Source organism: Glycine max, chromosome 7 (assembly GCF_000004515.6).
Source record: "Glycine max cultivar Williams 82 chromosome 7, Glycine_max_v4.0, whole genome shotgun sequence".
In the NCBI taxonomy this organism is placed as follows: domain Eukaryota; kingdom Viridiplantae; phylum Streptophyta; class Magnoliopsida; order Fabales; family Fabaceae; genus Glycine; species Glycine max.
Window position 1 is genome coordinate 1,072,803 of NC_038243.2, and position 13,334 is coordinate 1,086,136.

Below are 13,334 nucleotides of genomic sequence, written 5' to 3' on the forward strand. Positions count from 1 at the left end.
AAACTTAAGAAGTAAATGCAAAATAAAGATGAATACAGTATTATTTTATTTTCCTTGTTTTTCTATTGTAATAGGAAATAAGAAAGGCAGTGGAAATGATTATTTTTATATTTATAAATAATTCAATGTTTGAAGTTGAATGTTTATTTTTGTATTTATAAAGATTTGTTCTATGTTTTCTGAGAGAAAATTCCTTTCATAAAATTTGGACAAGTATAATTACACTCTTAATTTTAGTTGTATAAATCGTCAGATATTTATTAATAAACGTATTATATTAACTTATGTACTATATGTTATCTATAAGATTTCCGATGAATCATATACATAATTTTTCTTCCTAACACCTTGTATAAAGACTTAGAAGAATAAAGAATCCAATTATTTATTCTTTATATTTACATTTATGGATACAAGTATATTATCTCCGCCCTAGTCTTACTGTTATGCTCTTGATAATTTCAATTTGACATATATATATAATAGTTGTTTGTTTGAGATCATTATCATTTTTAACTATTTCCCATATTTTATATCATAAATCTGTCAAAATTAGTGTCACATGTCAAACCCTTCATATTTATTACCCGTCAAGCTACTTTTTATTAAAAAAAGTTCTATATAAAAATGAATTACATTTTCTATTGCCCCGTTCAAATTCTTACATTTTATATATAACTCAATAATTTATAACTATGAGGAAGAGACTATTTTTTAAAATTGAAGATGGGCTAAATACCCAATAGAATGATTGATCAAAGAGTGTTGCTAGGTACACCCAGTATTCTTTGAAAATAGTAAAATTGTCTTTGTTAATTTCTCTCCTTACGGATCAAGTTGATCCGTAAGTCTTAAAAATCAACTTACGGATCAACTTGATCCGTAAAAGATTTACGGATCAAGTTAATCCGTAAGTCTTAAAAATTAACTTACGAATCAACTTGATCCGTAAAGGGTATTTTTATCTTTTTGTGATTAGTGCTGGGTGCACCAACAATAATGCTGGGTGCACCTAGCAGCAGCACTCTTGATCAAAAAGAAATACTAGCCCATTCTTCTGAGACATTTGTTTTTTGGTCCACATCACCGAATGATTACTATACTATACATAGCATTCATGCCTCCTTTCATTTAATTTTATGGGCCCTCTCGTTCTTTTATTGCCGATAATTGAAAAATTTTACATTATTGTTTTAGATATTTGAAAAAATAAAAATAAAAAGTTGTAAGAAAAACTTGGGCCTCTCGTTCAGGATATTTTGTCTCGCATTTACAGAGCAACCCCTCACCCGCTCTCATTTGATGATGTGGTCGTTTCACGAACCCAAAGGGCAATTTTGGAATGATGTAACATTCATAAATCATAACACTTAGAAGATATTTATCCTTCTTCTACTTTACTTCAACGATTAACTATATAAACTGAACTCAACTTACCTGTTTCTGAACTAGGATTTTCACTTTGTTGTTCAGTTCTTATGGTTTTCTTGTGAATTGTTAAAGACCAATTAGCATGGCCAGTATTCTGTGTCCTTCTTTAACCATAGTCACGTCCTATGCATTCAGCAATGAACCAAAACTTGTCTCTAAATTCACTGCAGTAACAGGAAACTCTTACTCACCACTATGGCTTTCTTGCACACGCCCTGGAAATCCAGCTAGAAACCATTTTCAGCTCAAATCCTCAAATGGGCTTCCGCAAAATGCTGTTTCTTCTAATGACGGTTTGTTCTTCAACCTCATTTCTATATTATCTGTTATTATTATTATTATTATTATTATTATTATTATTATTATCATTATCATTATAATGTCTTGGATATATTATGAAGTTGAATTTTTAACTGGATTGAAATGGTTCCTCATACCTTGTTGCTTGATCTAGCAATTGTTCTTCCATGTGGCCCTTGATTACTCTTTTTAATTAAATTTGTGGTAAATTGGTCAGTGTCCTTGTTATCCTTGTAGTGAAATAAGGAGGGATATTGTGTATAATTTGAATTAATCTTAGGGATGTTAATGTAATTTGCCCGATTTAATTTTATCTAGAGAACATCTATTCTTCCATTGTATACCATGTTCTGTTTGTAAGCCAGCTGATATCACATCGACAAACAATAAGTTTTATTGTTGAATTGCCCGTATTTGGTAATCAAATTGTTATTCAGAAAAAGACTTCAGACTTTCAGACTATAGTCTTTATGTAGAAGCTTCTTCCTTTGCTCTCCGGACAACATTTTGGCCCTCTTATCATTTTCGATCCTCATACTTAAACTAGGAATATTATTTGCTTCTACCAGTGCAAAAATCAAATCATACTGAAAATTTCGGCTAGAGTTGGGCATGATGACTTCAGGTTGAGAGAAAATGTGTTGTTATTTTCATCAATTTTTATTATTTTGATATTTCTCTAGTTAGGAAAATCCACATTCCTTATTGCCAAGGGATCACAACATGTTGTGCTCTTCTCCTTCCCTTAGCTTCATGGCATCTTGCTGCCCCTATGTAATTAAGTGTCATTGTGATTAAAGCTTCAGTTCAAGATTGGATCCACGAATTATAATAATTCCAATAATCATACTCTACTTTTTTGAAAAGTATACTTTTTATTTCATCCTATTGCTCTGAACTCATCTTATGTTGCAGGCCCATTTACTTGTTTGCTTCAAGTGTTTGTATGACTGTTGACAACTTCTGCATTTGTATTTAATTAAAGTTGTTTAGCTTAGCCAAAGTCATATATATCATATATTCACATATTATGTAGGTTTAGCTGGAAGTTCATTGGCCAAAGAAGATGGCAAGCCCCAACCACTTGAAGGACCATTTCCCTTTCCAGATTCAGAATATACCGGATCCAACCTTAGTATAACTGTTGTTGGAGCTTCTGGAGACCTTGCTAAAAAGAAGATTTTTCCAGCACTCTTTGCTCTTTTTTATGAAGATTGGCTACCTGAGGTCCAACTTGTCATAGTATTTAGTTTCATTTGGCAATGACACTTAAAACATTGGGGAATTGAGATTTTGAGAAATGCTAGCAACACACTCTCTAAGACACTATTTTAGACACACTTTTTATTATTGGTCTATTAGTATAAATTTATTAGAAATTATAAATTTATGTGAGTCTCACTTCTTATTTAATGAGTCTCCCTTCTTATTTTCTAGTTTTCAATAAATTTTAACCAATAGTGGAGAGTGTTAGAAGAAGTGTATTAGAGAGTGTGCCAATAGCACTCCTCTTGAGATGTTTTAGATGATTTAAATGTTTTGGAGCATTAAGTTTGAGTCTGCATGGTTGTAATCTTTATGCAGAATTTTCTTGTGTTCGGATTTGCTCGGACTAAAATGACCGATGAAGAATTAAGGAACATGATTAGCAAGACACTAACATGCAGAATTGATAAGAGGTAAATGTCATTGCAGCGATACTATTTGGTACAATCTTGTAACCAATCATGTTTGAAGAGAAAGAAGATTAACATGCTTCCTTTGCAGCGATCACCTTATACTTTTCCCATGCTTCCTTTCATTTTATGCATATTGATGCAAGTTTAACATGCAGGGAAAATTGCGAAGATAAAATGGATCAGTTCTTAAAAAGATGCTTTTACCATTCTGGTCAATACAATTCTGAGGACCACTTTTCAGAATTGGATAGCAAGCTGAGAGAGAAAGAGGTAATATATTTACCATCTTCTTCTCCATAGATCAGAAAATGAAAAAAAAAAAACTGGAAGACATTTTCCACCAGAAGCAAACACAATAACAAAAATGCAAGATAATTAGATAAATCATGTTATCTGATCTTATATGCTATTTTTTTTTCAAATTTAACATAAATGTTTAAAAAACTGAAATACGCCTAATCTAAACATGAATCTCTTCTACTCGGGTGTGTCACTACTACTTTCTGAAAGTAGTACCTGGAAGTTGAACTGGCTTCAGAAAAAAATTCATTATTGCTTCAAAGCCTGAGTGCTGAGTTTCAGAGATCTTTCTTCTCTGTAGAATAGGGTGCAAAAACCTTTAGAGCAGATGGTGATTTGAAAATTAAAATTGTAATGCTACAAAAGAGATTTTATATTCCCATAATTAAATTTATACTAATAATTGATCTTGAAACTATGCTTAGATATATTTGACAATGGTCTTTTCTAGGGTGGAAAACTGTCAAACAGATTGTTTTATTTGTCAATACCTCCAAACATATTTGTGGATGTGGTGAGATGTGCTAGTCTTAAAGCTTCTTCAAAAGATGGATGGACAAGGGTTATTGTTGAAAAGCCATTTGGTCGTGACTCAGAATCATCTAGTGAGCTAACAAAGAGTTTGAAGCAGTACCTCACTGAAGACCAAATATTCAGGTGCATTTGATTCTTTTCTTACTTTAACAAGCTAAAGTAAAAAGCTTGGACTCATTGGAATTTCTTTAGGATTGACCATTACTTGGGTAAGGAGCTTGTGGAGAATCTATCAGTGCTTCGCTTTTCAAATCTTGTTTTTGAGCCTCTGTGGTCCCGAAATTACATTCGCAATGTGCAGATAATATTTTCTGAAGATTTTGGAACTGAAGGAAGAGGGGGGTGAGTACTGAGTAATTTTATGTCTTGTATGTTTCTTGATGGTATTCCAGAGAAATGATAATTCACACAATTAATTGAACTGTCTTTGTGTTTTTCTTTAGTTATTTTGATCACTATGGAATCATTCGTGATATAATGCAAAATCATCTTCTGCAAATACTAGCATTGTTTGCAATGGAAACACCTGTAAGCTTGGCTGCTGAGGACATCAGAAATGAAAAGGTACATCTCTTCTGTCTGTCTATCCATAGTAAACCTATTTAATAATATTTTATTACTGCTTCAATTCTATCCTCCTAAATATCCTATAATCTTATGGAAAGATTCCAGCCAATATAATGATGTTCAGTGATTACTGAGAATGGTCTCAACTCAGGTGAAGGTTCTGAGATCAATGAGACCACTGGAGCTTGAAAATGTTGTTGTTGGTCAATATAAGGGCCACAGCAAGGGTGGTAAATCACATCCTGCTTATACAGATGATCCAACTGTTCCAAAGGGTAGTCTTACTCCAACATTTGCAGCAGCAGCTCTTTTTATTGACAATGCCAGATGGGATGGGGTTCCTTTTCTCATGAAAGCTGGCAAGGCTCTCCATACTAAACGGTATGCAATATTTCTTCTTTATTTAGGTAAATTATGTCTTTGAATTTGCTGTGCATTCTCTGGAATTATTACAAAAGAAAACTCCAAAAAAAATGTATCCAGTGCAGAAATCAGAGTACAATTCAGACACGTCCCAGGTAACTTATACAAGAGGAATTTTGGAACTGATCTGGACAAAGCCACAAATGAGCTTGTGCTTCGTGTACAACCTGATGAAGCTATATATTTGAAGATCAACAATAAAGTTCCTGGTCTTGGAATGAGATTAGACAGAAGTGACCTGAATTTGCTTTTCCGAGCAAGGTATAAGAGCTATTAGACATGTTCTGCATAGAGTTGGCTGAATTAAATTCAATTGTAAAAGTTGTTGATTAAACATTACTGATAATTCAATTTAAATTGAAAATTTGAAGTCAAAATGTTAATATAGTTAGCTCAGTGGACACAGAAGATTGTTTTTCTCAATGAAGGTATCTTATAAAATACTAGATGCATATTAAGTTACACTTCCCTGCAATATTGGAGTTAGGTTTTCCCATGGAATTTACTGTTTTGACCCTTGTAAATAATTTGTTTCTATTGTGACATTTCCTTCTTCATAATTATCCTTGGAGATAACTCTTGCTTGTGAAATATAGCTTAACAATCTTATAAGATTCCATCAGCTAAGAATGGTCATGATATTGGACGAAATACATTTTATTGATAAGGGCATTAATATACAACTTTCAATTTCTGTGAAGGTATCCAAGAGAAATACCAGATGCATATGAGAGGTTACTCTTAGATGCCATTGAAGGTGAGCGAAGGCTGTTCATTAGAAGCGATGAGCTTGATGCAGCTTGGGCACTATTCACTCCTTTGCTAAAGGAAATTGAAAACAAGAAGATTGCTCCAGAGCTCTACCCCTATGGTAGCAGAGGACCGGTTGGAGCACATTACCTTTCTGCAAAGCACAATGTAAGATGGGGAGATCTTGGCGAAGACTAATAAATGGCAGAGCTCTCTTGTGATCAAGCACACTCATTATCAGTTTCTTTTCCATCACATTATAGGACAGCTCCGTGCTTGCCTTGCCATCTGTTGGAAGGAGGAAATTTCGTATAGAATGATAGCATACTTTTTAATGCACTATAGCCTGTGCTTTCCACACTGGTGGCAAGTTGATTTAAAATAATGACTATTGCATAGTATGATAGAAACTGGACCAGAATTCAGAAATGGAAGAAAGGCAAAATTTCTTATTGATTGAATGTATCTCTACTAAAAAATTCCCTGGATATTCAAGAGATCCAGGCCTCTAGCCCTTAACTAACTGACCGACCTATCATAAAATTAGTAATGAATAACAACTGAAGCATCAATTGGAGCAAATACAGCTCAACCTCAAAATATGTATCTATCGAGGTTGATTTAATGGAACATTCTTTACAGTGAAACTTCTAGAGTTTAGTGTATGAAAGGTAGTACAACCAACAAGTTAAGAAAGTACTAAGTAATGTACAGATTCAAACTAGAAGGAACTTGTCCCACACAGCGTAGCGAACTAAAGTTCAAATCTCTGTTGAGAGAGGTGTCCATTGTCCACATCGACTATCTGAAGTGCCTCGAACAGAATTACCTCTGAAAGAGTTCAGTTACTTGTCTCATTTTCTGGATGGGTGATGGCTATTTTTTCTTTGTCAAACCCCTCAGGCAATAGACGCCTCTTCCACCACACTACACAGCGCCAATGCCAACTGATTTTTCCCACACCTGCAAAGTCCATCACAGAGCTCGGACAATGTACTCAAATCTGGACTCATCAATCTGCCCAACATGTCCCTCAAAACCTGCACATCCCCATCAAAGTCCTCATTCTTGTAAAAAGCAGATATCAACATCTGGAAAATGTGTTCATTTGGACTATAACCACTCCTCACCATGCTCCTATAAATAAGAAAGGGACGCTCACCGAGTTGTTCCTCACACACAGCCCAGTAATAAGTGCAGAAAAGGTACTCCATTGGAGACCAAGTTCTCCTTGTCAAGCTCCCTAACAAACCCTGCAGCCTTCTTTGTCTTCCCATCCTTACACAGCCCCAAAATCAAAGCATTAATAGTCAATATATCAGCCTTAACCCCATTCCTCACCATCTCACGGTCCCCAACCTGACCATACCCATTCAACAAAGTATTATAAGTCACAACATTGGGAGCTACATGGCAACCTTCATCTCATTGAAAACCCTATTTGCCTCATGCCGCTTCCTCTCCTTACAAAACCCATTAATAAGAGTGTTAAAAGTAACCACATTAGGCTGCACTCCGTTCTCGCCCATCAAAGACTTAACCTTTAACGCCAATCCAAACAGCCCCTTGTTACAATACCCAGAAATTAAAGTATTGAATGACACAACATTAGGACTCAAAACCATGCCCATCATTTTCTATGACATTTCAAAACCCTTCTGAACTTCCCCCAACATGCAATAAGCACGAATCGCCATGTTGAGGGTGTAGACATTAGGCGAAACACAAGAACGACGACGCATTTCGCGGTAGAATGCTAAAGCTATGTCGGCTCTGCGAAGGTGAAGGAGAGAACTCATAAACGCGTTGCAGGATTCGACGGTGGGGGAAAAGCCGTGTTCTTTCATGAGGGTATAAGCGAGGGTGGCGTGGCGGAACTTGTTGGTGTGGGCGAGGGTGTTGAAGAGGGCGTCAAAGACGAGAGGGGAGGAAGAGCTGCAGAGACGGTAGGAGAACAACGACGATTCGAAGAGGGTGTGAAGAGAGGGTTTGCGTGAGGAATTTTTCGGTGGTTTTGAATAGGCGGTGTTTGGCGAGGGTGTGGAATTTAGGGTTGTGTGTGAGTACCCAATTGGACAGTTTTAGCGACGAAACGAGGTCGTTTCGGAGGGCGAGGAGGAGGTGTTTGAGACGGAAGGGTGTGAGGGAGGTGGATAAAGTGTGGAGCTTTTCCCAGTGGGATTCATGACATGGCGGTGTGCCACGGTGATCAAGTCCAGATCCTGACCTCGAGGTTCGGTGACGGATGGGAAGAACGAATTGGATCGTGGTTCGATCAGAGTTGAAAATCAATGAGGCTCAATCTTTCGCATTGTTGCTGAAATGAAATTATTTGCCACTGAAACTCTGTTTGAAACCGATTCAAGGGATCGTGTTTGTATTTGTTCCCAACCGAGTGAAAGAAAAGGCTGTGTTCGTTAGTTACTTGGGAGTGGAAGATGGCAACGGTGCCGGGAAATCAAATGGTAAGTGGAGATCATAGAAAAGCTGCAAAAACTGGATACAGTTTGAAGAATGTTGTTATTAAAGTTTAACATCTGCAGTATTTTGTTCTTAATTTCTGATTAAGGCAAGCTGCTATACAGTCTTTGTAGCCTCCTTCCCTTTGTGCTTTTAAAGAGAATAACCTTTCAAAGTGGATAGTGAGATGGGCTAAATTTTTGTTTTTTAATTGCTAGAAATCCTAGTGTCAGGTTTATGATATATCATTTAGGGGTGGACATGATTTGGTTCGGGCTGGAAAACCAAACCAAACCTCAAATGTGGTTTGGTTTTTAGAATTGAACTGATTTTAAAGGTTCATAAACTGGTTCATTTTCCATTGAGCTAGCTCAGTTTAGAAAGCAGTTTTAAAACTGGTTTGAAACAGTTCAGAATTGGTTTTGAACCCCCAAACTGATTCATGGTTAGTTCAAATCCATGCACATTGCATTGTTCTTAATGGCCGCTTTATACACTCCCCTTTAAAAATCAACTTAATGAGTCAATAGATTTTAATTATCAAATAGAGATTATCATATACTAAACATCTACACTTAAAGCATGTTACACTCATTTCCTCCCAGAATTGTCTTTCACTTTTGTAGTCTTTATCAATAGTCAAGGACTTCATAAACATCTACACTTAAATGATAATCTCTATACAGCTTATGGAGGTGACCAACCCTGTAGTCTTGCCAGAACTTTTGGCATTCATTGTCTCCTTTGTCTATATTTGATCACTTTTATAATAGGTTCAGTTATTTCTGGTTTAATTCAGTTTGGTTTGCAGTGCGGTTCGATTATTCAGTTTTTTTTTTTTTACCATCGCTGGTATCATTTAAGCCATTTGTAATGTCAGTAAGTCACTGTTGCAACTTGAAAACATGCATAAGGGAATTCTGCTACTGTTATTTTACCGTCTATTTTTTCATTACCCATTTTATTCCCCTTACATCTAGATTCTGCCTGCTTGTAAGCCATGTTTTTGGAGGTTTTTAACCACAGAACTGTTACATTTCATACTTATGTGCTCTTTAACTGAATTGTGATTTCTTTTAGCTGGGTCAGTTGATTCTGAAAACGGGACTGCTTTGCTGGAGTCAAAGACTGCTAAGGAGACAATCGACATAAAGGAAGCTAAGCGAGTGGATCATATTCTTACATCCTTGCAACGCAGGGTAAGTTGAAAAAATATATTTTTTTCCATTTTTCCATATCGAACAATTAGTGTGCACACTATTAAAAATTACTAATATTTTTTTTTTGTATAAAAAAAGGGGTACAAGGGTTGAACTAAAACCTGTGTCGTGAATATCCACGCAATCAATTGTGAATACTGGGCCTCTTTACTATCTAAAAAATATTCTTTCATCTTTTGAACAATTCTTTATTGTCCTATCAAATTCTCCTAATTATTTGGAACAGACTGTGTTACATGAAAAGCTGAAGCATTTTAATATATTGAGAAGCCAAAATGCATTTAATTATTTGAATAATTAGGAGTAGTATTAACTCTGCAAATGAAAGAACTAAGGAGATCATCCCTTTCATTCATGGGTAACAACCGGATCATAAAATTAGAGTCTTTTTTTCTTGCTTTTCATGGGGGCTGGAGAAAGGTTTTCCTAAAAGGAAGAACATGAAATTCTTTTTTCCTTTCCATAGGGATGAGATCGGATCCAGCCATAAGAAAAATAGAAATGCTTGATTAATAAATAACTTGGATAATTTACTAGGAGGAGCTAAAACAATTTTTTTCTCTTGGCTGTTTTGTCATAATTTTATTTCACTGGTATGAGCATGCTTATGAGATGCTCTTTTTGCTCTTTATTCTTTTTTGGCGATGCATAAGAGGTTTTGCCTGAAAGGTTCAAGAGTTCCAGTTGAACAAATATAAACAAATAGTGATGAATTGAACGTGAACTGGCAACTTTATTGGAATTTTATCACATTCTTCTCTCAACTTTTAAGCTCTCGTCCTTTACTATTGGTGAGAAATGAGTATTAACTTGCTGCTGCAGTTACCACCAGCTCCTCCTCCACCACCATTTCCAGAAGGGTATGTTTCACCTCTAACAGCAGAAACTGAGAAAGGCACTGAAACTCAGGAAGCAGCAGAAACGCAAGCTCCTACTGCTGATCCCATAATTGATCAAGGACCAGCAAAAAGAATGAAATTTTGATATAAAAGACATACTGCAATGGCTATTAATACTTATACAGGTGGAGGATAATTATATTATTCCATAAAGGCGACCCTTGCTGAAACATGATTTACTTGATTATATTATCTTTTCTAAACGTGTGGCTCTTTTCCCGTGTAACCATAAATGTAGATATTATTATCACTGAGATAGGATCACATTCTCTTGATTTTTCATTCTAGACAATGTATTGAGCAATTGTAACTTGTAACTGTAAACGAAACTAAATAACGTCCTTTGCGCATTGGTCATTTTCTCTTTTATTTTACGTTGATGCGGGTACTTGCTTTCATCCTAGTTTTCCCTTGGGAAATTAAATCATGTCCTAGCCTGTTTGAATTGCATAACCATGCTAAGCTTGTTTTGACTCCAAAAGTCCAAAGTATTAAAGACGGAACGTAATAAGCAATAGGGTAGTAGTGATCGGGTAATCGTTTATTTTATCTGGAGCAAGGTGTTGAATATGGAGCATTTTGAGAGTGTATTGTTGAACGAGTAATCGATTATTTTATTTAGAGGAACAGTTTTCAGTGTTTTATTTTTATTGTTATTTACTTCAAATTAATCTAAATATGCATATAATCACAAAATATGTTGCCTAGAATTTTCAATTAAAGTCATAAATTTTTCATTAAGATCAATAAAAATATTTTAAATTAATTATGTTTAATTAATGATGTCATAAATTTAATTTTCATTCTATAAATCATGGAATTATGTGGTGTAAGTGATTATTATATCTAATAATACTATTTGTAATTCAAGACATGATTTTTTTAATCAATAGGTATTATGAATCATATTATATCTAAAAATTAAAATTTACAAGTTAACTTCAACTTATAAGTTTAACTTATTTTAGCTTCCTATTTTCTTCTCATGGAAGTATTTAGCAACAAATTTATCTGTACCTAATTTATAAATTAGATGTTCCAAACTTGCCCATATTCTAATATGAGAAAAAGGGTTGTAGAGGAGTCTTACTAAATAACAGCAGTTGTTCTTTTTGTTGTCTAACTAACGATGTTTTCCACTACATGTAAATGTAGTGTTGGGTCATGGGTGCATGCGGTGATGTAACCGATAGTTTTCTCCAGGTGACTACACAAAACACCATAAAATGAAAGATATATATATATATATATATATATAACACAAACATGCAATATATTAATTTTTGTGGTGTATATATCTTAACTTTGATGGCTGCAGGAACTATGATCGACCTCTCCTCTTGCATTGTGAAATGTACAAGCTAGCTAGCTTCACTTGTTTTATTAGGAGCTAGCTGGAGTGCCGGACAGACATATATGCATGATATCTATTCACATGCAGTAACATCTTCACTCTTCAGCACCTCATCACAGCTTGCTGAAAGTGACACAATTGATAATATTTGTTGCAACTTAATTACTTGTCCTTACGTACCCTCTCTCTCTTTCTATGGAGTACTTCCCTAGTAATTTGCTACTTTATCCACCCCTCGTTTAGTTGTCAACATGCATGGTGGAATCCAACACATGTCTGCGATTTTATGGTACACCACCAATAATTTACGTACCTTATTTATCGTGATAACGATGTAGTCTGTGGATAATTATATAGCATGCAACTTGATCATATATTAATTTTACGTTGCCGTGTAAATAGTGAACATTTGATAAGAAACCCACGATAGTTTTCTTTAATATTATTCTCTCACCTCGGTAGTTTTAAAGACACGAAATTATACGAGTAATTTCTCAAATATTAAAAATTATGTTATTGGAATATAAATATGAGATGAAATTTCAACACATGTTAAATATTTTAAAAAGTATTTCAAATTAGTATCTATATATTAGTATAAAATATATCAATTTAGGGACTATTTATGACACGAGATCGATGAAATTCTTTGCTTATTCTTTCTTTTTACTTTTATTTTTTTTATTGTGTTAGTTTTTAAATATCATTCTTGAAAGCAAAGTAATTGGAGGCCTTAAATCTTTTTTTGTGGGTAGGTAATATGTTTGAGATCATATGTTTTATTATCGGTACAATCATATTGTATACTAAAATATCTTCAATGGGAAGGAGAAAGAAAAAAAAAAGATTAGTTCGTAGCTAAAGATTATCTTAGTTGAGATGCCTTAGTCAGTTACTTAAGAAATTCGTTGGTGACAAATGATCATCCAATAGATACTTATCTTGATTGATCAGTCCATTATTATAAGCAGACATATGATAAGTACCGGCGGGAAGGAATTCACACGTTACTTCCTTCTCATATCTACTTAAGAAATATGTAGTGAAATTAAAAATTATTATATTAAAATTAAAATATCCTTATTTAATATCTTCATATTTATATCACTAGTAGTGAATATTAAATAAGAATATATTTGAGAAAAATACATTAATTTGACTTTAAAATTTTAAAACATTAATAGCTTTAAAAAAAACTAAAAATTAAAAAATATGGAAAGGAGGTACCATGTGCTAGGCTGCACAGAGAGGATATGCACTCTTGTATATATAAATATTGAATTATAACCCAACGGATTAAAATTCACTTGGTCAATTTTTGTTTGCGATAATTGCATAGTTTATATTTAAATTTAAATAGTATTTTAACTTGTGCTTAATGTTAGATAAATGCTTACTTTTATATATAATTAAAATT

The 13,334-nt window shown here is 34.3% G+C and overlaps 2 protein-coding genes and 1 pseudogene across 2 annotated transcripts; 2 read left to right on the forward strand and 1 right to left on the reverse strand.

Moving 5' to 3' along the window:
• Positions 1–1,382: 1,382 nt before the first annotated feature.
• On the forward strand, positions 1,383–6,436 carry LOC100801945 (glucose-6-phosphate 1-dehydrogenase, chloroplastic). Its single transcript, XM_014777636.3, has 10 exons — positions 1,383–1,724; positions 2,768–2,958; positions 3,316–3,410; positions 3,566–3,680; positions 4,162–4,367; positions 4,437–4,586; positions 4,688–4,808; positions 4,963–5,192; positions 5,295–5,495; positions 5,936–6,436. Exons 1-10 carry the CDS (start codon positions 1,514–1,516, stop codon positions 6,180–6,182), a joined length of 1,767 nt encoding a protein of 588 aa, XP_014633122.1. The 5' UTR covers positions 1,383–1,513; the 3' UTR covers positions 6,183–6,436.
• LOC100795025 (pentatricopeptide repeat-containing protein At4g26680, mitochondrial-like) lies at positions 6,414–8,269 on the reverse strand (annotated as a pseudogene).
• Positions 8,270–8,422: 153 nt separating this feature from the next.
• LOC106799203 (mediator of RNA polymerase II transcription subunit 6) lies at positions 8,423–10,648 on the forward strand. The gene is made up of 3 exons (XM_014777373.1): positions 8,423–8,489; positions 9,525–9,643; positions 10,487–10,648. Exons 1-3 carry the CDS (start codon positions 8,423–8,425, stop codon positions 10,646–10,648), a joined length of 348 nt encoding a protein of 115 aa, XP_014632859.1.
• Positions 10,649–13,334: the final 2,686 nt, after the last annotated feature.